This window comes from Salvelinus sp. IW2-2015, linkage group LG23, assembly GCF_002910315.2.
Source record: "Salvelinus sp. IW2-2015 linkage group LG23, ASM291031v2, whole genome shotgun sequence".
Taxonomy (NCBI): Eukaryota; Metazoa; Chordata; class Actinopteri; order Salmoniformes; family Salmonidae; genus Salvelinus; species Salvelinus sp. IW2-2015.
The window spans coordinates 26,891,193-26,916,546 of NC_036863.1; the positions used below are offsets into that span (position 1 = coordinate 26,891,193).

General features: G+C 43.2%; 1 protein-coding gene and 1 long non-coding RNA gene across 2 annotated transcripts; one reads left to right on the forward strand and one right to left on the reverse strand.

Moving 5' to 3' along the window:
* The first annotated feature begins 4,283 nt into the window (after positions 1 to 4,283).
* LOC111950155 (insulin receptor substrate 1-B-like) lies at positions 4,284 to 19,056 on the forward strand. Its single transcript, XM_023967556.2, has 3 exons — positions 4,284 to 5,018; positions 6,765 to 10,058; positions 14,936 to 19,056. The coding sequence occupies exons 1-3, from the start codon at positions 4,628 to 4,630 to the stop codon at positions 14,941 to 14,943; spliced, it is 3,693 nt and encodes a 1,230-aa protein (XP_023823324.1). The 5' UTR covers positions 4,284 to 4,627; the 3' UTR covers positions 14,944 to 19,056.
* A 1,047-nt stretch (positions 19,057 to 20,103) lies between these two features.
* Positions 20,104 to 22,961, reverse strand: LOC111950782 (uncharacterized). The gene is made up of 6 exons (XR_011473964.1): positions 22,747 to 22,961; positions 22,499 to 22,597; positions 22,172 to 22,210; positions 21,680 to 21,822; positions 21,420 to 21,509; positions 20,104 to 21,311 (listed from the first exon to the last, which is right to left on the reverse strand). It is a non-coding gene; the product is annotated as an uncharacterized lncRNA (long non-coding RNA).
* Positions 22,962 to 25,354: the final 2,393 nt, after the last annotated feature.

The window sequence follows — 25,354 nt, forward strand, 5'->3', positions numbered from 1 at the left end:
CAATAAAAATAATGTTATCCTTGCTGTACTCCATAGTTAGTTTGATGTTAGGGTTAATGCTGTTAAGGTATTGGTGGAAGGAAATAAATTAATCTTCTGAGCCAGACCAAAACAGGCAAACATCACCAATATAGCGTCCCCACCATATAATCCGGTCAAAGAAATGGTTATTAGAAGGATCCAAAATGAAGTCATTTTCCCATTTACCCAAGTACAAACCAGCTTAGGAAGGGCTGTCGCAAGCTCCCATGGCACATTCTTTGACCTGTTTAAAAATACGGCCTGAAAGATAAAGATGTTATATTAAGAGTCCATTCAGTCAGTGAGACAATGAATTCTGTAGGAGGCATCTAAGTCTCAGGCCAGTTCCTCAAGAAATTTGTGCATAGCTCCAATCCTTGTTCATGTTCAAGTGGTGTATAGAGACTCCACATCCACGGTGACTAAAAAGGAAGCTGTACCTATATTGTTCAATTCCTTAATTTTGTTCAACACATCTGTGGTATCTTGAAGATAGGCTGGGAGTGACGTCAGAAAAGGCTTAACTTCTTATGGTTGCATCCTGCTACCGGATCGATATGACAACAGCCAGTGAAAGTGCAGGGCGCCAAATTCAAACAACAGAAATCTCATAATTAAAATTCCTCAAACATACATGTGTCTCATATCATTTTAAGGCAATCTTGTTGTTAATCCCACTAAAGTGTCCGATTTCAAATATGCTTTTCAGCGAAAGCACTACAACGATTATGTTAGGTCACCACCAAACCACAATAAGCACAGCCATTTTTCCAGCAAAATATAGCAGTCACAAAAAGCAGAAAAGAGATAAAATGAATCACAACCTTTGATTATCTTCATCAGATGACACTCATAGGACTTCATGTTACACAATACATGCATGTTTTGTTTGATAAAGTTCATATTTATATAAAAAATCGAGTTTACATTGGCGCGTTACATTCACTAGTTCCAAAAACATCAAGTGATTTTGCATAGCCACATCATTTCAACAGAAATACTCATCATAAACGTAGATGATAATACAAGTTTAACACATGGAATTATAGATATACCTCTCCTTAATGCAACCGCTGTGTCAGATATCAAAAAAACTTTACGGAAAAAGCAACCCATGCAATAATCTGAGACGGCGCTCAGAAATATAATAAAATTAGCCGCCATTTTGGAGTCAACAGAAACCAGAAAATACATGATAAATGTTTCCCTACCTTTGATGAACTTCATCAGAATGCAGTCCTAGGAATCCCAGGTCCACAATAAATGCTTGATTTGTTCGATAATGTCCGTTATTTATGTCCAATTAGTACTTTGGTTTGCGCGTTTGGTAAACAATTCCAAAGTCACAAAGCGCGTCCACTATAACGTGACGAAATGTCCAAAGGTTCCGTAACAGTCAGTAGAAACATGTCAAACATGTACTGAATCAATCTTTAGAATGTTGTTAACATACATCTTGAATAACGTTCCAACCTGAGAATTAGTCAGCAAAACCAAGGTGCTGATTGTAGACTTCAGGAAATGGAGAGGAGCGCGCCCCTACTGTCATCAACAGGGTTGCAGTGATGAGGGTCAAAAGGTCCTCGGCGGGCACATCAGAGAACCTGACATGGTCCAATCACACCACCAGCGTGGTGAAGAAGGCGCCACAGCGCCTCTTCAATCTCAGGCGCCTGAAGAAATTTGGTATGGGTCCTCGGATACTAAAGAATTTCTACAACTGCACAATCGAGAGCATTTTGAGCGGCTGTATTATCGGCTGGTATGACAAATGCACCCTCTTCAACCAGAAGGTCCTACGGAGGATGGTGCGGACGGCACAATACATCACTGGGGGCGAGCGACCTGCCCTCCAGAACATCTACACCAGGCGGTGTCTGAGGAAGGCCCAAAAGACAGTCAAGGACTCCAGTCACCCAAGCCGCGGACTGTTCACTCGGTTACCATCTGGCAAGAGGTATCGGAGTATCGGGTCGCAGACCAAACTGTCAGAGACAGCTCCTACCACCAGGCCGTAGGAGGCCATCAGACTAAACCTAGCTGTCTCTCTGCACAGACCTGCACCTTAGACCTGCACAGACTATTTGCATCGAAGAGACTATCAGCACCTTAGAAATTATTTGCACTGACTACACACACACCCAACTTACACACAACCTTACACACACACACAAACACCCATAAACACACACACACAGTCAATGCTGCTATTCTATTATATACTATTGATTCCACGACACACTTAGTACACTACATTACCAAAAGTATGTGGACACCTGTTCGCGGAACATCTCATTCCAAAATCATGGGTATTAATATGGAGTTGGTCCCCCCTTTGATGCTAAAACAGCTTCCCCTCTTATGGGAAGGCTGCCCAATAAATGTTGGAACAATGCTGCAGGGACTTGCTTCCATTCAACCACAAGAGCATTAGCGAGGTCGGGCACTGATGTTGGGCGATTAGACCTGGTTTGCAGTCGGCATTCCAATTCATCCACAAGGTGTTTGATTGGGTTGAGGTCAGGGCTCTGTGCAGGCCAGTCAAGTTCTTCCACACCGATCTCGACAAACCACTTCTGTATGGACCTCGCTTTGTGCAAGGGGCATTGTCATGATGAAACAGGAAAGGGCCTTCCCCAAACTGTTGCCACAAAGTTGGAGGCACAGAATCGTCTAGAATGTCATTGTATGCTGTAGCGTTAAGATTTCCCTTCACTGGAACTAAGGAGCCTGAACCATGAAAAACAGCCCCAGACCATTATTCCTCCTCCTCCAAATTCATTGGGGCAGGTAGCGTTCTCCTGGCAGCCGCCAAACCCAGATTCGTCCGTAGGACTGCCAGATGGTGAAGTGTGATTCATCACTCAAGAGAACGTATTTCCACTGCTCCAGAGTCCAATGGCAACAAGCTTTACACCACTCCAGCCGARGCTTGGCATTGCACATGGTYATCTTAGGCTTGTGTGCGGCTGCTCGGCCATGGAAACCCATTTCATGAAGCTCCCGACGAACAGCTATTGTGCTGATGTTGATTCCAGAGGCAGTTTGGAACTTGGTAGTGAGTTTTGCAACCGAGGACAGACGATTTATACGCGCTACGCGATGCAGAACTCTGCGGGCTTATGTGGCCTAGCGCTTCGCGGCTGAGCCGTTGTTGCTCCTAGACATTTCCACTTCATAATAACAGCACTTAACAGGGCAGCTCTAGTACGGAASAAATTTGACGAACTGACTTGTTGGAAAGGTGGCATCCTATGACAATGCCATGCTGAAAGTCACTGAGCTCTTCAGAATGGGCCATTATACTGCCAATGTTTGTCTATGGAGATTGAATTGCTGTGTGCTCGATTTTATACACCTGTCAGCAACACCTGTGGCTGAAATTGCTGAATCCATTAACTTGAAGGGGTGTCCTCATACTTTTAGTGTATTTGTAAATAGTGTAAATAAAGCGTTATTACTATGCATACTAGCTCTTCTATTACTTCTACTACTTGTTACTTTTTACTTGACWATTTTTATTGTTATTGTTGATTAATGTATTGTTGAGGAAGATAGCACATAAGCATTTCGCTGCACCTTTATACCTGCTGTAAACTGTGTATGTGGTTTGAAACTCTGTGGCAAGGTGCTGAGTAATTGACTGTGGCCCTGTCCGCAGATGTGGTGCTGAAGCCTGACCACGGCGCTGTTCACAGTCATGGTGCTGAAGAGTTGACTGCAGCGCTGTTAATAACGGTGGTGGTGTTGAAAAGTTGACTGTTGCGCTGTTCACGGATGTGGTTGCTGAATCAGCGTTAATCTTTTTGCTTTCAGCGCTGACCGCGGTGCTGTCCATGGTGCTGAATGTTTACTTATGCGCCCAAAAAGGGATACTGTTGGTATTGCCTGTAGCTTCTCCCGGGCAGATCAATGCAGTCTGCTTGATGTATAGCCCACAAAATGTGCAAAAATATAAACTCATACAGGGAGTGACCAACGGGTGTCGCAAACGCTCTGAAGAAAGCATGATTGGATAAATATGTCAATGCTCAGGAGAAGGGATTCCGCATTGAATAATTTAATAAAAAATGTTGGGATAGAAATTGAGTGATATGGCTAGCAAAAATATAGTCCGTAGATGACTGCTCTTATTTTCTCTTTCTGGCTAGTTAAGAGGTACACTTCTGTACGCACATAAATAGGCTAATTYTAGGACTTAGCCTATTGGCTAACGTATGGATATTTATTGATCASTCCATCGATGGTGAAACATGCGATAACAGGCTATCACTGTGCAGTAGATGAACATGCATAGAGGCGCATCAATGTGAGAGTCCATGCAGAGTAGTAGGTCAGGCTACAGTAAATAGACTGAGTAGGAGTAGTCCTAGTACTCCAGCAAGCAGCATAGGTTGGCTATAGGGAGCAGTGTGCAGACGTCGCTCGCCGCATGTGCACGCAGACGAGGGGAAAAGCTGATTTTATATAAATAACACATGTTCAAATTAGCTCGCTTATTCCGGGCACGCACGTTGGATGCTTCACTCTATGGATAATATGAGAAGGAGAAGAGGAATGTAGCTATAATTAATTAATAGCCTCCTCGTTTTAGTGGGGAGATTTTATGCAAGCAAAACAAGAGACCTGTCTAGTAATGGAGAACCATGCAGCAGAGCTGCTACAACAGCAGCAGAGCTACGAGGACGTTCGGAAAAGCGGGTATCTCCGTAAGCAGAAATCTATGCACCGGCGATTTTTCGTTTTGAGGGAAGCCTCGGAAGAGGGCCCWGCCCGTCTAGAATATTATGAGAACGAGAAGAAATTCCGAAGCAAGTCACCMGTCCCGAAAAAAGCACTGAATCTGGAGACTTGCTTCAACATCAACAAGCGGGCAGATTCCAAGAACAAGCACATGATAGTGATGTATACCCGCGGGGAGAGCTTTGCCATTGCAGCAGACAGTGAGGATGTCCAGAATGAATGGTACCAGGCCATGCTGGACCTTCAGTGGAAATGTAAGTCATACAAGGGTTTACTATGCCCAATATTCCCCTTGCACATTTAGTCTGCATTGGCCAGTGTTGGTCTAGCTAGCCATTCTGGATTGACATCCATTTGACATTCAGATCTGTAACGCGATAGCATGTTATTTATTTTTTATTGCACATCACACGTCTGATGCTCTTTGTAGAAATTAGTCGTATAGTACATTAAATACAGGATATTGCTATTATAAATATTACATATAGGCCTATCCAATGAACAGCTGCATATCAGTTCAAGAGAGGTGGTGGACCACTGCTGCATGCGGTGTGTCTGAGCAGTAGCTTATCTGAATCAMTTATTGGTATATTAACCAATATTTTTGACCATTTTCATTTTGCTGCATGTTAGCCTACACAATTATTGCAACGTGCATGAACCAATAGGATTTCTTCTTCGTATTCGCGACCAAATAGGCTGCAGCACAACATCATTCAAAGCGTATACTGCAGAGGACGCAGCCATCTCCCGAGTGCTCTCTGTTTTTGTTTTTCGACACGTCCCTCTGCATGTCGTGCGCGTAACCTACATTTCTGTGCTATGGCGTTGCCTGGCAGGGAGGAAAGCCGCAGCGTCTGCGTGCTTTCATTGGAAAACTGGTTTCTATCGGTTTCCCTCGTGTTTAGGTTGTTATGCTGTAACACTAACGCCAACCCTGCTATCGTTTCAGTAGTAATATGGAATCAATAATCTTAATAATGATTGTAATAATGTGGCTATATTTTATTGCATATATAATTTGTATTATTTGCACAACATTTCCTCAAAATTCTATCTTTTTWATTTTACACCTCTAGTTATGGTATTTTTTTTTATTTCTATAGGCCAATGTCATTAACGTCTATAGACTACAGCCTTTACACAAATGAAACAGTAGGCCTAGGTGTAGATGTGGGTTTCTTCAGGGGAGCAATAATGTTGCTAAATGAAACACGTCTGGATTTACAATGCGATGGTCAGTATTTTATATTTACATTTGACATTTTTAGTAATTTAGCTGTCTCTCTTCTTACTCGAGCCACTAGGGTTAAGTACCTTGCTCAAGGGCACATCGACATATTTTTCACCTTGTGGGCTCAGGGATTCGAACCAGCAACCTTTCAGTTACTGGCCCAAGGATCTTAACCGCTAGGCTACCTTTTGTAATAATCTGTAGTTACAGAGTATTTACACGGTGTAGGTTATAAAGATTGATCATTTTCATGATTATTAACASTCTTTATTGTACCAACCCAATACTATTCTTTAAAGAAATGGTGTTGAAGAAAGGCCTTATTCACACACTATCAKATGTCAATCCACCACACGCTCTAATCCATCATGCAGCTGGAAAGTTTTTTGTTACATGAGTGTTTTTGTTACACCATAGTCTTCAATTAATGTTTATTATGAATGCATTCATGAAACAAAARCTGCATGCATGAATGATGAGGCTCATCACATATTTAAGCCAGTCAGAGTTCAGAGTGTCTAAATGTGCTGAATGTGCTACAACTGACGGTCACTCTAACCTTGATAATAGATAATATTTGAATATTGTATACAATATTTTTGTCTCCTGACTGTCAACTCTCATCTTGTGCTACCCCATGATTCCTCCGAATATTGACAATATTCTATTTCCTTTAAATGTCTGGCTTTCTCTGTCTCTATATCTATTTGCATAGTTTTCTGTCTTGTTGTTGATTGAGATGTGTCTTCATTGTGATTATTTGCAGGTAAAAACCCAGAGGACTGTGGTAGCGGTGGAGAGTGTGGACTCCCCTCTCCTCCAGGCCCCACCTTCAAGGAGGTGTGGCAGGTCAAGGTGTGGCCTAAAGGGCTTGGCCAGGCCCGAAACCTAGTGGGCATCCACCGTCTGTGCCTGACCGACAAGACGGTCAACTTTGTCAAGCTCAACTCTGACGTGGCCGCCGTGGTCCTACAACTGATGAACGTGCGTCGCTGCGGCCACTCAGAGAACTTCTTCTTCATCGAGGTGGGCCGCTCAGCCATGACGGGGCCTGGGGAGTTCTGGATGCAGGTGGAGGACTCGGTGGTGGCCCAGAACATGCATGAGACTCTGCTGGAGGCCATGAAGGCTCTGAGTGAGGAGTTCCGCCAGCGCAGTAAGACTCAGTCTGTGGGCGCTACAGGCGGCGGGGGCACCGCCTCCAACCCCATCAGTGTCCCCACCCGCCGCCACCACCCCAATCTGCCCCCCAGCCAGGTGGGCTTTGGCAGACGAGCCCGGACTGAGACCCCTGGAGCAGGTGGTGCACACTGCACCAGCACTTCACCCACGCCACGCCACGGGTTCCCCAGGGCACGCACAGCCAGCATCGGGGGAAGGACGGAGGAGGGTGGAGGTGGAGCCAGAGGGGCATGGACAAGCTCCAGTCCCAGCCTGAACGGATCTTGTTCCACTACACCCACCCTAAGACCTAAGCCCACCAGAGCTCCAACCCCAGCTAAGATCACTCTCAGCCTGGCCCGCTACACCCCCAACCCAGCCACCTCCCCAGCCCCAAGCCTCTCCTCCAGCTCTGGTCATGGCTCAGAGTGTGGACTAGTCGGAGGGGCAACGGGAGGTGTAGCGATCTGTTCTTACACCCGCGTCCCTCAGAGAGTATCTGTGTCGGGTTCCCCTAGTGACTACGGCTCCTCAGACGAGTATGGCTCCAGCCCTGGAGAGCACTCCCTACTGGTCCCCAGTCTACCTGGAGGGTCCAATGGTGGAATGGGACACCATGCTCATGGAGAGGGCTCTTCCAGCTACATAGTGATGGGCCAGAGAGAGAGCCTCCCTGGGTCCCATCAGCGTCCTCAGGGCCGGAGGATGCTGCGGCGCTCCTCCAGCAGGGAGTGTGAGGCAGAGCGCAGACTKCTCAGCAAGAGGGCCTCCCTGCCCCTGACTGCCCACGAACGACTGGCCCCMCGTAGGAAGGAGGAAGAGGWTGATACGGACCAAGAGTACGCCGTCATGTCACGGAGTGTTAGCAGGGACGCCTTTGTGTCACGGCGGCGTGGATCAGGAGGCTTCGCAGCAGGGGGCTTGGAAGCAGGGGCCGTCGTTGGGGAGACCCAGGTGAGGGTTGATGTGGTCCGAGGAGAGGCGGGAGGAGGAGGAGGGGGACCAGTGGACAGYGGCTACATGTCCATGTTACCTGGAGTGACGGCTCCTCCTTTTTCCCTCTCCCTGTCTGTGGCCGTGTCTGACGTCAGCGCCAAGCCTGGGGCTGATGATGAGTACATGGCCATGACCCCCAACAGCAGTGTGTCCCCCCCCCAGCACATCAGTCTGCCTGTCTCCGAGGGCTACATGGTCATGTCCCCCAACAGCAGCTGCTCCCCAGACATGCATGGAATGGCCATATGGGGGAGCAGGGGCAGCATGGAGAGCCGGGCTGGCAGTGACTACATGAACATGTCTCCTATCAGCATCCGCTCMGCTTGCAGCACACCCCCCTCACAACCTGAACAGAACCCGCTACAACACAAGATGGTCTACTCCTACTTCTCTCTGCCACGATCCTACAAACACACGCTCTCCACACGCTTTGAGGATGACTTGGATCAAGGGAAAAGGAAGGAGGGGGGTCATAGTGACCAAGCCAGTGCTGGAAATCGGGGTGGACAAGTGGGCTACAGCAAGAGGAACACAGCCACAGTTGGCACTGCAGGAGGCTGTCAACTCTCCCTCTCCTCTTCCTCCTTCTCTTCCAGCTCAGCTAGCAGTGAGAGCCTGGAGGATCGGCCCATGTCAGTGGCAGCTGGGGGAGGGCTACGACTAACAAGAACAGGGCCAGGGTTCAGGAACGGGGGAGCAAGCTCTAAGGATGGATCCCATCAGCAGAAACGTGTGTCGCATGGCCCAGGGGGCCAGCAGAGGAAGCCTCGTCCCCTCAGTGTGTCTGTGGACATGTCTAAAGCTAACACCTTGCCCAGGGTTAAGGAGAACCTCTTCCCCACAGAGCCTCAGAGCCCTGGGGAGTACGTCAGCATAGTGTTCAGGGGTGGTYACGTGGGGGGTAGAAGAGGGGGCCAGTGGGGGCCAGAGCACGGACTGTCAGTGACCCATGGAACCCAGAGGCCCTGGCACCGTCCAGCACTCTGCCACGGTGGCTCCACSAACCTCCCCCGCAGCTTCTCTGCACCGCTGGCCACCTCCGCTGCKTTGGCTGCCTCTACTGAGTACGTCAACATGGATTTGGGGATGGGAAACTCCCCTTGCCCCTCCACTGGGACCCCTGTTAAATCACCTTTTTGRCCGCCCCCAGCTATTGCCCCCAAGCCCCCAGTTGTGGCCCGTAGTAGGCCCTCTCCTAGGGCAGCAGAGGGCAATGTAGGTGGGCATAGGGCAGCAGTGCCAACATTCTTACCCACTTCATATACAAACTACACAGAGATGGCCTTCAGCATAGTTTCAGAGCCTAACCCTGCAGGACCCGCCATGCATGCTGCCCAAGCTTCATCAATGGAGCAGGAATCAAGCTTGGACTTCCCCTCAGCAAGATCCTACTCATCTCCTGACCAGAACCAGAGCAGCAGGCTGGCCAGAGACAGGGTTGGCAGGGGCGACCAACTGGGACGGAGACGCCACCGCTCMGAGACATTCATCATTACTCCTCCTCCTCTCCCCCTCCAGCTGTCCTCCTCAGGCTCCTTGCTCTTGGAGAGTGCCCAGACAGCAGCACCTCATCGACAAGGAGGACTGGAGAGGGGTTCACCATGGGAGAATGCCCAGGCAGATGCAGCCACAGCCCAGGCTTCATCCTCTGGGTCTGCTAAACAAGGCCTTAACTACATTGATCTGGACCTGGCCATTAATAAGGAAGGCTCTCAGAATGAACTGGAGGGGGGAGCCACTGCCCCCCATAACATCTTCGCTTCAGTCCACAATGGGGCAGGTGGGGGAGTCATGATGGGAGACATGACTGGTTTGGGGAACAACCCTGGCTACGCCAGTATTGATTTCTACAAATCAGAGGAGCTGAGGGCACTTCACCAGAGCAGCAGGAAAGATGGGAAAGGTAAAGGTACTCAACACCTGTTCTCTCTCTGTTTTATCWCTCAAAGCACACAGAAATGGGTATGTTAGTAATCCAAATCATGTTTTGATTACTAGTAGAAGTCTTTGTTATTCTGTAGTAGAAATCTTGGTAACACTTTACTTGACACCCAGTGTCATAACACGGTCATAATCATGTCATAATATGTCTTAACAGCTGACAACTTGTCATAACCTGTCATAATATGGTCATAACACTGTCATGATCCATATATTTACACCTATTGTGACATATATTGCGTAACTTTATGGCTGGTTATGACACCTACATGTGTCAAAACCCACATTTATTCAAATTCGTTTTTTCCCTGCCAAGAAGTTTAGTTTTGTTTGAAAGTTTGTTTCTTAAATCCTTTGTTGTTGTTGTAATGAATTCTTAACAGTCATCAAATTTTAAATAACTTGAAGAAAATACACTTTATGACACTGTCAAGAAGCATTATGACGTCATAATCATATAAGCCAGATAGGCCTATCACGTACATGCCCTTATGTCAGTCATCAGTCAAAAAGAGGGTGTCTTGTCCTGCTCCTTAAATCTGCTCCTGCATTCATCCCAGTCATCAGCAACAGAGCATTGGGGTACATTGTCTGACATCAATGTGTGCGTAATTACAATAATAATTTAATATGGTCAATAAAAAAAATATATATACAGTACCAGTCAAATGTTTGGACACACCTACTCATTCTAGGATTTTTCTTTATTTTTACTATTTTCTACATTGTAGAATAATAGTGAAGACATCAAAACTATGAAATAACATCATGTAGTAACCAAAAAAGTGTTGAACAAATCAAAATATATTTTATATTAGATTCTTCAAAGTAGCCACCCTTTGCCTTGATGACAGCTTTACACACTCTTGGCATTCTGTTATGACGCTGGGTGTCAGATAAAGTGTTACCGAAATTTTTGTTATTCTCTGTGATGGAGTACATTTCCTGCACACAATTTATTCAAATCAAATTTTACACATGCACTGTGAAATGCTTCCTTACTTCCTTACAAGCCCTCAACCAAGAAAAATAAGAGTTAAGAAAATATCTACTAAATAAATTGAAGTAAAAAGAATTCTACAAAAAATTGCAGGGTTGAGGTTCAGAGTTGAGGTGTTGGCTGGCATCCTTACTTAATGACTTCTGCCTCCCTTGAGTTGGAAAAACATCTTATATCCCCATCAGAGTTTGCAAGGGCAAAGTCATTTTTACACAGAGGGAAGCATGTAACACAAATACTCCTTTCTCAAATAAACCCTGTCACCTTTTTGTCCTTCTCTGAGCAGCCTGGTGTCCTAGAATACACGTAACATAGTAAACTTAAATCCGGGACACTCAAATTAGTATGATATGTTACGTTTGATATGGTCACATAAAACAGATGGTTACTTAAGAAAAAACAAAAGTGGGGTGGATAGGTGGACGTATAACGCAAATSTCTAGCAACCCAAAGGTTGTGTGTTCAAATCTCATCGTGGATAACTTTAGCATTTTAGCTAATTAGCAACTTTGCAACTAATTATCATGTTAGCTAACCCTTCCCCCAACCTTAACCCTTTTAACTAACCCTTGCCCTAACCTTAACTTTAACCCCTTTAATCTAACTCCTAAACTTAACCCTAACCCCTAACCCATAGCCTAGGTAACATTAGCCAGCTAGCTAAAGAATTTGTAACATATGATACATTTWGCAAATTCGTAACATATAATACYAATTGTCATTCGTAACATATCATATGAAATGGGTGATGGACATTCACAAAGTAACACATATCATACGAAACGTAACATAGCATATTAAATGGAGAGTCACGGATTTACGTACATAATAGTACGAAATGCTCTGAGATCAGGATGTTCTCAGACGTTGTCTAGACAATGGATTTTGCTGGCTTATGAAAGCTAAAATGTAGCCCAATGATGACTGGAGAAATAATGGCTTCCATTGTATAGGGGTTGCAGTAGATAGGAGTGGCACTGGCACCCAACTATTATGTAAAAGTATTAGCATTAATAGCTTAATAACACAGCAGATGCTGTGTGTGGTAAACTAGGACTGTTTTAGTTTATACAACCTGATAAAGGCCTACCCTGGCCCCACCACCTCTGGATTACACAGGTATTCGATTGGGGAGGGAGAGAAATACACACAATATTTACCTRCCCCTTAATTCTACCCAAATACAATTAATGAATTCTTAATTCTGGTTTTGTTGTAACCTTTACCCTCTTAGCTGTTTTCCATGATGATTGCCTTTATAAATGCTATTGTTACTGTTGCAAGGGCACCATTTTCTAGAGTGTTTACTGCTGGTATAATTAATGACTACTTCTCAGGTCAAGGAGACCCTTTAGGGTGACGTACCGTAAGCCGTGTATAAAGAACTGTGGAATACAGGTTAGGTTACATGATATCATCCTTTAGAACCGGATGACTGAAGTTGAACCATAAACTATGACATGTCTGGTGGTCAGCAGGTTGTGTGTAGAACCATGTCATCCCCTGGGCRCTGACCAGTGTCAGTGGTCTTCATTACCTGTGGTAGAGATTGTTTGCTGTCAGCGAATGTCAAATAATTACTCCTGAGCCACTGTGTCAGCAGCATGTGCAGTATGTTACAGAGCCTGGAGAAAGGAGACAGGTATTTTTGGTTCTTTGATTTTGCTTACGTCAAAGGAAGTCCTATTCGCTTCGTTTCCTTAGTGATGCCACTGAAAGTGTTGTTTTTATTCTGATCCTTCCGCCCCCACCCACCCTTGCCAAATTGCCCTGTTCTACCCAGGCTGTTTTCACCTTCACAACCTATTTTCACACTCTCTTCTTCATCTCCTCCTTGTTATGAAGCCATTTCATCAACCCCAAGGTGCTTATCCTTTAGTGTGTGATTAAACAGCCCACACAGCTCTTGTGTGGTAACAACCATCACCAAACATAAAGTGGTTACTCCTCTCAGTGCAACATTCAACTCTCAGCCAGCCAAATACACTTGATCTATGGATTCTTGTTTTCACCCTAAAGCTTTCAGCCATGTCTGATGTGCAGCTTGGATTCCGGTCTGTGAGAAGAAGTGTTGAGCTGTCTGCCAGGCTGAGGGTTGTATAGCTGCCTGCCAGGCTGAGGGTTGTATAAAGAGAGTCTCTCATTTTCACAAGTGGGCGTTCAGAGAGCGAAGCCAATTGATTTGTCTGCTGGTAATGAGCCATTTCACATGGGTGGAGGTGGAGGGGTCAGGACTGTCGCCAGGTGTTTGTGTTAATGTGTGGGTGTCTTGTTGTCTATAGGCTTTCACATGGCAAATACCGTAAGATTTTGTGTTTGTATGTTTTATAGAGATGGATTCCAGAGTACATGATCCATTGACTGGATGTGTTTTTTTTTAAGGGAACAAAGCCTGCATTGGAATAGAGGATGATGCAGGAGACGAGAGAGGGTTATGTATTGTCATTGACATTTTCTTTACTGCCGTCAAGTTGAGATATGAATAGTTGGGGCTGAATGATTTGTATTTAGTTGTGGATGTTGAAATATTGAATTATGGCAACAGAATGCAGATGATTTTGTAGTGGACATGAGTTGYACATGGTCACTAGTTTAGGTAGCTATGCCTGCAAACTTCGAAACCAGTGTCTGCCCTCGAGCCAACAGCGAATTTCCTCTTGGTCTAATGGTCTAAGATGCTCCTGTGGGAGACCTGGGTTCATATCCCGCGTGTTACACGTTGTTATCAACAGGAATTAGAGAGAGAAGAGTGCTGAGAACTCTTGAGGAGTGTGGTAAGAAGGAGAAGTCCTTGTTTCAGCTCTTTACACAAGTGCTTGTGTTGAGAGTTTCCAGCGCTGACTGAGGGAACTACAGAAGCATTAACTGTAACAGTGGAGGAGACAGATGTGGCTGGTGGGCAGAACAGACCAGAATCACTCCGATCCGAGGTTTATTCATGAGATCTTTTGTCTGTGCTTCTTGTGCTGGAGATGAGTAGTGAGTGACCGTAGGCTACCCTGTTTAAAAACTGTTTCTTCAGACTCTACAAATATTTTGTTATTTTCAAAATGTATAATTATTTGATTTGACCACATTATAAGGGGTCTGCTGTTGTTTATTGTTGACTCATATCTAGTGTAGCAGGAGTGGAATGTGTTGTGTTGTTGCCACCACTGAAACACTGCCCAAGCATGCCAAGAGCCCCTTGTTTTGTTTTTGGGTTTAGTGTTTACTCCCGTTTGCCCTGTTTGGCTCCAATCCTCATCCCCAAGCTGGTTGTTCCCAGAACCCTGATATCCTTCTGTGTCGTTCTACTTACTCTACAGTGATGCCCACAAACATCCACTTAAACACTTCCATGTGAGATCATTCGTCACAATGGCCCTGTGAGGATTTTCTTTTCTTCCTGAATGTTCTATTGTGCTGTGTGCAATTTGTGTGTTAATTAAACCTGCGTTACTTCAGTGATACACTCACAGATGTAATGTTAATTTATCTTTCAAAACCCATGCTTTTGTAATGCTAAATCCAAGACAAAAATATAATTATTTGTTGCGGCTTTCAAAAATGTCACATAATGAAARGGGTGGGGGAGAGGGGGGATTCAGTCTAGCTCACTCTCAGACTGAAAAATATTCTAGTAGCATTGTTAAATGACCTGTGTACAGACAGCGAGGAAGACAAGAAACACATTCTATTGATTGACATTACAGCTACAGCCATATGTGAGAGAGATGGAGACAAAGAAAGAGATTTTCCCATTAGGCTGCGGAGGTGTAAATCCTAGATCCAGACCTCTCCTTGTCGGTTTTGTTATGATTTGTTTGTTAACATCTATATTTCCTCTTTTCTTTCAGAATGTTAATGATCCATCTTCATCTGGACATTGCTCCTGGGGTTGAGCAGCACTGTCCTAACTAGCCATGGTGGGATTGGTTGGCAACAGTATGTTTCCCTACTGACCTTTCTCACTGGAAGAGGAGTAACAGAGGTGAAGGCAAACCCATCAAATCATCATTAACTCTTTGTCATCCTGTCCAGTTGTTGCTATCCAATACTAATGTGTGCCAAAAGACTACTGGTCCAAACCAACACAACAGGGTTCGCTGAGGTAGAAGAATATAGCCAATCAAGATTACATTTGTTTCTTTTTCCTTAACATAAACTTATGGAAATTGTTATACAAATGTGAAATAGTAGAAAGGTACATACTAAAAAAGTATATAGTATACATATGTTGATGAAAGCTACATAAATAAATACATCTATATATATATTATACTTTTTAAAAAGTGCCTAATGTTTTGTTTGTAGACATTTTTACACAGGGAATCTGGAACTGGTCTGTGAGAGGGAAAACTATGTTTGTCTCAAATGTAATTTTGTGTTAAGAATATTGTAAATATGTTGAAAATGACAGAAAACATAGAGTTTTAGTTATATAGTAAGCATAATCAAACWGCCTTACTGTGTTTGTGAACTGTACTAAAATAATAGCCTCTTTTTACTTTATGCTGTGCCTCACTCTTCAGCCACAATGAAAGCTCTCGTTTCCTCACTCTTCTGCCTGAACCCTACCAGTACCAGCTGGAGCTAAGCCAAAAACCAGCGCTGTATAATGCCAACCACACACACATTTGAATAGTCATACGTGTGGTTCAGCTGAGCAGGTGAGGTTGATAGTCGTCACATTTACTGCTGTGACATTTACTACTTGTGTTTGCCAGAATATTATGACACTAACAGGCTGAGAACGGTATTGAATGTCTGATCAATGTGATTAAAGAATGCTGTGCGTGCAGGTGCAAGAGAAAGAGCATGATTACAGTGGTGATGGATATCAGTTAATGAAGATATTTCCAGACCACATTTGGCCTCCCACAATGATCAACAGGGTAATTTTTATTTATGTAATAATAATATTCATTCCTTTCACTTACTTGTTAAGGTTCCCTCATGCTTTATAACCACAGTGACTGAAAATCACATCACACACACATCCCCTGTTGCCTGGTCCGAAATCTGTTTGTTCTTTCTTGCCAACTCAAYACAGCACAAACAGATCAGGCACCAGGCTACGTCCTCTGTGCATCCGAAAAAGACACTCAAGTGCCTGGCTGCCTGTGTTATTTGGTGTCCACACACTAACGGTTACCCTCACTCATTCTCACTAGGTCCCCCCTTCCCTTATATCCCCAGTCCCGTACCAGTTAGATATTCTTGCAGAAAAAAACAAGTGGTATTTTTGATGTGGTGATTCAGTTTTATGAAATCCCTTTAATCATTTGAACATAGCCCATTACTGCCAGTATCTTGTGCTTTAATGCAGAGAACTTTAGTGCCAAAATCCTGTATTACATAGACTGTGTCCACACAGGAAGCCCAATTCTAATCTATRTTTCAGTAATTGGTATTTAYACCAATCAAATCAACTCTGAAAAAAATCTGATGTGAAAAGATCTGATGTAATCGGTCGAAAGACCAATTAGTGGAAAAAAACATCAGAATTGGATACCTGTGTAAACACAGCAATAGATCAATGGATTACTCATACTTCACTATGGTAGACTTACTCTGTTTTTAATCTTAACTTTGTCTCACCATACAGGCCAGTGGCATTGCTTGATGTGACTTTTATAATATACTTTTCTTTTTTATTCTCTTAAAATGATTATTATTAATTGGGGATTTTCATTCATGAGCTTCTCTTACCTCATAATCATGTCTAAAGAATTTGAACAGACGTGACAGTTGGTCTTAAATCCCCAAGGTCGTCTGAGAAGGTCCCCTACGTTTTGGTTCACTTAACTACCGTGGCTATGGCCAAGTCCAGTTAAGAGTCTTTCGGTTGGACTGGGTATCGTTAGACCATCTTTTAATGACTTATTGTTTTCAATATTAACTCTCACATAATACCACACAGCAGCTGTATAAAGGCGCTTTGCATTCTAGAATAACCAGAATTCTGCCAAGTCTGAAGATTCTTAGTTTGGTGAACTGCAGAGACGTGTACAAAGTGATGTAGAAATGAGACATACAGTACCAGTCAAAAGTTTGGACACACCTACTCATTCAAGTTTTTTTTTTTTTTCTTTTTCATTTTCTACATTGTAGAATAATAGTGAAGACATCAAAACTATGAAATAACTCATATGGAATCACGTAGTAACCAAAAAAGTGGTAAACAAATCAAAATATCTTAAATTTGAGATTCTTCAAAGTAGCCACCCTTTGCCTTGATGACAGCTTCGCACACTCTTGGCATTCTCTCAACCAGCTTCATGAGGTAGTTACCTGGATTGCTTTTCCAACAGTCTTGAAGGAGTTCCCACATATTCTGAGCAGTTGTTGGCTGCTTTTCCTTCCCTCTGCGGTCCAACTCATCCCTAACCATCTCAATTGGGTTGAGGTCYGGTGACTGTGGATGCCAGGTCATCTGATGCAGCACTCCATCACTCTCCTTGGTCAAATAGTCCTTACACAGCCTGTAAGTGTGTTTTGGATCATTGTCCTGTTGAAAACAAATGATAGTCCCACTAAGCACAAACCAGATGGGATGGCATATTGCTGCAGAATGCTGTGGTAGCCATGCTGGTTAAATGTGCCTTGAATTCTAAATAAATCCCAGACAGTGTCACCAGCAAAGCACCCCCACACCTCCTCCTCCATACTTCACGGTGGGAACCACACATGTGGAGATCATCCGTTCTCCTACTCTGCATCTCACAAAGACACGGCGGTTGGAAGCAGAAATCTCAAATTTGGACTCATCAGACCTAAGGACAGATACCCATCGGTCTAATGTCCATTGCTTGTGTTTCTTGACCCAAGAAAGTCTCTTCTTATTATCGGTGTCCTTTAGTGTGGTTTCTTTGRAGCAATTAGACCATGAAGGACTGATTCATGCAGTCTCCTCTGAACAGTTGATGTTGAGATGTGTCTGTTACTTGGACTGCAATCTGAGGTGCAGTTAATTTCAGATTCCTGAGGTTGGTAACTCTAATGAACTTATCCTCTGCACCAGAGGTAACTCTGGGTCTTCCTTTCCTGTGGCGGTCCTCATGAGAGACAGTTTCATCATAGCGCTTGTTGTTTTTTGCGACTGCACTTGAAGAAACGTTCAAAGTTCTTGAAATGTTCCGTGTTGACTAATCATCATGTCTTAAAGTAATGATGGACTGTTGTTTCTCTTTGCTTATTTGAGCTGTTCTTGCCATAATATGGACTTGGTCTTTTACTAAATAGGACTATCTTCTATATGCCAACCCTACCTTGTCACAACACAACTGATTGGCTCAAATGCATTAAGGAAAGAAATTCCACAAATGAATTTTTAARAAGGCACACCTTTTAATTGAAATGCATTCCAGGTGACTACCTCATGAAGCTGGTTGAGATAATTCCAAGAGTGTGCAAAGCTGTCATCAAGGCAAAGGGTAGCTACTTTGAAGAATCTCAAATTTAAGATATTTTGATTTGTTTAAAAAAAAATTGGTTACTACATGATTCAATAGGTGTTATTTCATAGTTTTTATGTCTTCACTATTGTTCTACAATGTAGAAAATAGTAAAAAATAAAGAAAAACCCTTGAATGAGTAGGCGTGTCCAAACTTTCGACTGGTACTTTATATACTGAGACCCCTCACCGTATCAAAGGTTCTACCTGTTGTTGTGGGAAAAAGGTATGTTAAGTACAATCAGGGTAATGTTTCCTGTTAGGAGAGAGCTGTGTACTTATTTTAATTATATTAATAATACTATGACTGACTGATGTATGATGTATTCTATTGTAAAGAGGAGAAGGACAAGGATCTTTGGGTATGCACAGAATTCTGTGTATAAAGGAGTAGGCTTCAGGGGAGGGATATGGGCATGAGGTTCATGGAAATGTTATGGAAAAGATTTCTGTTCAAAACAGAATAATGTTGATGATTCTTACCTGTGATGTAAACAATGTCARTTTGTTTCTTTGAAAAGCTAAGAAATGAAATGGAATGAACAAACTTTGTTTCACATGTCTGTTTCCTAGATATATGACAGTGTTATTCAGATCTAATTAATGATATAATTCACTAAACAAACAAAGCATTCAGTCAGTCTAGCCAGGGGTGTCAAACTCCTCCCATGGAGGGCCTAGTGCCTGCTGGTTTTTGGTTTTTCCTTTCAATTAAGACCTAAACAACCAGGTGAGGGGAGTTCCTTACTAATTAGTGACCTTAATTCATCAATCAAGTACAAGGGAGGAGCAAAAACCTGCAGACACTCAGCCCTCCATGGGAGGAGTTTGACAAGTGGCCTAGACTGTAATAAGCCATTAGTGAGTAGACCGTGAAGGAAGGATAAAAGGCACTGGATGATCAATCCGATGTCTGCATTGGCCATGCAGCATTTACAGTGATATGGCCTCTGCAGAAGTCAGGGCATTCATTCTTCTTGCACTTCGCCGAGCAGCGCAGAACTGTTGTGAAGGAAGTTGTCAACAAAGTGAGTTTGTGTTTATACAGGACCTTCCTCCACCTACCATCAACCAATCATGTCAATGCGGAGCTATACGGAGCCCTCCGTATTGTTACAAAATGTGAGAGGCACACAGCGATGCGGTACAGAGCTCAATTTGGCCTCTGCATGCCTCCCGAGGCTCCGCAATTGCCTCACGCCATCCGTACTGCGCCTCCGACCACATTTGCAGATCATGCATAAATTAGCTTTAAGCCTGGGGGACAGAGGGGGTGCTGTATGTGTGTAGAATCCCAGTCTCCCTAAACACAGACACTCCCAGTCCTTCCTCCACCTTATACACATACAGTATGCCACCTCATGGCATCAGAGGCTTCTGAATCCTCACAGCATACACACAGTGTTGGTAAGGACTATGTAAGGGGGGTTYTAACGCACAGATACACAGCTATTTCTTCCCAAACCTTCTAATACCACTATCTGAGTGGAATTTAATGTGATTAAGTATAAAATATAAAACAGTGATTATGGATGAAGTTGTACAATAGGAAAAACAAGAAGAGGAGATATAATTGAGACTGTTTAATGTTTCAGCTCTGATGTTTTAGCTCAGGTCTTTCTGAAGACATTTCACGAATATACATTTTTATGTAAAGTGTGTTTGGCTAAACTAATTTGAGTAAATGTCTCAACATGTACAGTTATTTCTTCATACAGTCTATTGTGGTTTGGACTAAAATAAAAGTACATTTTTGATGAGAATATATATGACGTGTTGGGCACCCGAGTGGCGCAGTGGTCTAAGGCACTGCATCTCAGTGCAAGAGGTGTCACTACAGTCCTGGTTCAGTGGTCTAAGGCACTGCATCTCAGTGCAAGAGGTGTCACTACAGTCCCTGGTTCAGTGGTCTAAGGCACTGCATCTCAGTGCAAGAGGTGTCACTACAGTCCCTGGTTCAGTGGTCTAAGGCACTGCATCTCAGTGCAAGAGGTGTCACTACGTCCTTTGATGGGGTTCAGTGGTCTAAGGCACTGCATCTCAGTGCAAGAGGTGTCACTGTAGTCCGTGGTTTATAACCAGGCTGCATCACATCCAGTCGTGATTGGGAGTCCCATGGGGCGGCGCACAATTAGCCTAGCATCATCCGGGTTTGGCTGGGGTAGGCTGACGTCATTGTAAATAAGAATTTGTTCTTAACTGACTTGCCTAGCTAAATTTACTATTCTTTTTTAAAACAGATGTTTCAGCTACATTTTGTCGTGCTTCAGTCATCATTTGAATGATGATGAGAAGCCTAGCAAGCTTATGGTTTTATCTACAGGTCAGTGACTTCTTCTGCATGTAAAGAAAATGTGTGCATGTTTCATTAATGTTCTGCTGTGAACAAAATGTTCTTTGCAGACCTTATTGAATCTTTACAATTACATAGCACCCTCTTGTGTTCACTGACACAAGCGGTTGCCCTGAAATGCAGGATAGAATCAAAGCATATAACTACCAAAATTAAMCAAGACATTTTGGTCATTAAAACAAGGACATTGTTCAAGGAATTAAAAAACGATTCATATTGTGACAAAAAGTGAAAAAATTCAAGGAAAAGCTGCTTTCATTCCTGAATGGAATACATTGGATRTTATTGATTTCCACAGACATGCGGTGGAGAGGCCTTCCTCTCACACACCCACCCCTGGCTCTTCATGTGGTCTGGGCTCATTGAGGGCTGGGTGGGATCCCCAGTCAAGAGGGCACAATCAGCATCATTTTCAGAATCATCCTGAGGAGGACCAAACAAATGTTAAAATGAACTTATTACAAAACATTTTCTTAATGAAGTACTGTACATAATAGAAAAAGGATTATGAGAGATTGGATTATTCTGAACCTCTGTGGCACCATCTGCAGATCCCTCGGTCGTATCCCTCAGCTCAAGGACCCAAAGCTGCTGTCCTCTGGCCCTGGCCAACAACCAAACCTATYTATTCAAACTCATGCGTTTAATCTTTATGCATTTTACACCTTTAGCTCAGTATAAATATTTTTGAACTGAAAATGTATGACCGGACACTGAAAGTTAATTGTATTCTATATAGTTACACTGCAAGCGTATACTATTTCACAGACAGAGTATACATGCTGACATACCGTGTTATGTGGCTGCAATGTGGTCAGAGTAGCGTTGTTCTGCTGACAGAAACTATTAGCAGTTAAGCAATCCCCCACACTCTGCCAGAAGAGATAGAACCCATTGTGATGGAGATGCCACGCTTCTTCATTCTGTCTGAAATCTGAACATAAGCATACTAGTATTGGCAGTCCATGCTGTTGAAATATTCCACAGTGTGAAAGGTAACCACATCAAATATGGTGAATATATAATGTTAGTGTTGAATCCTAACTTCCAGTTAAATCCATTTTTTTACATCATGCATTAATGTCAATGAGAGACTAAGTGAAAATGTGACTTGGAAGTTGGGATTTYCCGGTAATGAAATAGAACACAGTACTTTCTAATTAAACAACTAAAACTACAGCAAGACATTCCACATGTTGTGTTTCATCTTGATCTACTAAATAGAGGTCATTTGTGTGATTTATTTAACTTATACAGTACAGTAGCCATATGAAGTCACCCACCTCCATTTTTAGATGACAATGCCCCGGTGAAATGGGAATCTAGCAAAAAATAATAAGAAAGCTGCTCTTTTAAAAATATATATTTAATCCTGAGACGACTAATAGGTTGAACAGGTTTGGGTCTTGCATAGTTTGAACCAACCAATAGTATTCAGGTTTCAGAGTATGAACTACAAGAGTAGAACACTTGGTTAGGAACAGTGGTTGGTGACAGACATAGCTGTCTTTTACACCCAAAACCCAGCTATACTTKATTTTTAGAACCTCACATAATAATCATCACAACAATCAAATATTCAGTAGTGCATTGTTGATTCAATTACTTACAGTGAACTCCAACAATTACCAGAATGATAATCAGTAAAAGTGCATTGAAGAGGAGTAGAGGGAACACAAACGTTTTCCATTGCATCCTGTTATGTGGCTCTGAAATGCAGAAGTGACTAAATTAGATTAATACTGTCTTGTCAATAATACTTGATTATCAGTCATGCAGGCCTACATATTTAGTCATTTAAAGTCACAACTGACCGATTTAATTTGAGTGTAGTAGAAAATATGAACAAAATACTCACTTGCCTGTCTCTGTATTGACGTTATGTTTGGAGACCGAAGAGACTGGTAGATGTTCTCTGTTCTAGGTGTCCCTGCACCTGGYGTCTGTAACCCTGTGGCATCCCCATAATCATTCATTGGAATGCTGCAACTTTCAGCCAGCTCCATTGAGTCCCAATCTAAGTTAAATACCTAACTGACAGAGAAAGCAGAAGCATGAATTTTCTTTCAACATTCGGCACCACAACCACAKAACTGAGTCATTTTTTCCTCTCTGCACTTGCAATCTTGTGACAAAAGCAAAGTTGCCATGTCCGCGATTTTTCTGCGAATTGGTCTACTTTGAAAACGATYTCGCAGATGAAAATGTCTTTGTGGCGTGTTTTTGGCCTACTTCTCAATTTCACCGCGGCCGCCATGCCATTTCTCTTATATGCTATATATATCAGGCAGTGGGCATGCTGTTAAAGGGTGAGTGAGTGAGTGGGTGGGTAAGTGAGTGAGTGAATGGTGGGGATGGGGAGGGCCGGAGGGGTGTGTTTATTAATATGTTCATAAAACATATTAATGCCCTAGAACTGATATAACAGCGACAAAGAATTTGAAAAGGACTTTAGGCYCACTAGAGCTCTTTAGGTAAATTCGCTCAGAGGTGGTTTAAAGTAAAGGGTTTTACTCATGCACAGTTCTAGGGTCTGGAGCGCTGCGCGTGTGGAAATTGGAAATGAAAGTTATGGAACTGCCTAGCATGCTTCTGTTATGGGGAAAAAGTCCACAATGAAAATTACATTAAATGTGGAGAATGATAGGCTACATTTTCCTCAGTTGGCCATCAAATAGACTYTTAATTTATATGCCATTGTAGGCTACTGTAACCTCCTGTTTGATACAATAAATATGTTGAAATGAAGATATCACTGGAGTCATCGCAAATCACTTTGTGCCAGTTGTGTAGCGTACCTGAAGCTGGCAAACAGATTTAATAAACAGCATATAACTCTATTGTTGTAGCCTTGTGTTACTATGCAATTATTAATGGCCATGTTTAGTTAATTCAATTCAAATCAAATTGTATTTGTCTCATATCCCCGAATACAACAGGTGTAGTAGACCTTACAGTGAAATGCTTACTTACAAGCCCTTAACCAACAATGCTTTAAGAAGTTTTAAGAAAACATTTAAAATAATGTGTTAACTAAAAAATTGAAAATTAAAGTAACAAATAATTAAACAGCAGCAGTAAAAAAGCAAGTGAGGCTATATACAGGGGGTACCGGTGCAGAGTCAATGTGCGTGGCCACCGGTTAGTCAAGGTAATTGAGGTTATATGTACATGTAGGTAGAGTTAAAGTGACTATGCATAGATTATAAACAGAGAGTAGCAGCAGCAGCGTAAAAGAGGMGTCTGGGTAGCCGTTTGATGAGCTGTTCAGGAGTCTTATGGTTTYGGGGTAGAAGCTGTTAAGAAGCCTTTTGGACCTAGACTTGGCGCTCCGGCACCGCTTGCCGTGCGGTAGCAGAGAGAACAGTCTACGAGGGATGGCTGGAGTCTCTGACAATTTTCAGGGCCTTCCTCTGACACCGCCTGGTATAGAGGAACTGGATGGCAGGAAGCTTGYCCCCAGTGATGTACTGCGCCAATTATCAATTCAAATGATCAATTGAGATCATGGTCACAGCTCTATCGCAAATGTATCATTCTCTGCATTTAATGTCAGTTTCATCGTGGACATTTCCCTGAAATGAGATGTTGGCCTATCAGAGGCTATAGGCTACCTGCATCTAGCTCAGCAAACCATGGCAAAGTTGAATTACAATTATATACTCAAGTTTTTGTCAGTAGGTGTGTCTATTGAAATAAAAAGTCAATCTCGCAAATAGGCCATTTATAACGGTTTGTAGTCTTAACATCTGACACATAATAACACATAATAAAGGCACAGTTGCCAGAAAATAGGCTAACATTCTTTAAGAAAGTTTGTCTAGTGTTTCTTGCACAGACATTTCGAGATCCTCCATCCAACTTTCATCACTCAAACTCTCCTGTGGGATGTATATGTACAGTGCATTCAGAAACTATTCAGACCCTTTGATGTTTTCCACATTTTGTTACTTTACAGCCTTATTCTAAAATGGATTAAATAACAAAAATATCTGAATACTTTCCCGAAGGCACTATATAGGGTCACTCCTGTACTCCTCATCATATCAGATGACACACCTCTGCAGCCCCCACCCCACCCCCACCTGGGCCCCAAGGAGATGACAGGATGTGGGGGGTAGCATGAGGTACTGTGGGGGTGGTGTTGGGTTAGCGTGGGGGGCTTTGGGGGTGATGGAGGGGGTCAGGGGTTCTTAGATAATCAGTGGTGTCTAATGACCCCTCCAGAGAGACTGCTTCTAATCCCCTACACCCTAGAGAGCTAAAGGGGTTGCCACACACACTCACAACGCACCGACACCACACACACTACACGCACAGACACACACCACACACACTCACACGCACAGACACACACACACACACACACACCCACCACACCACAGCACACACACAACACACACACACACACACAACACACACACACACAACACACACACACACACACACACACACACAACAACAAC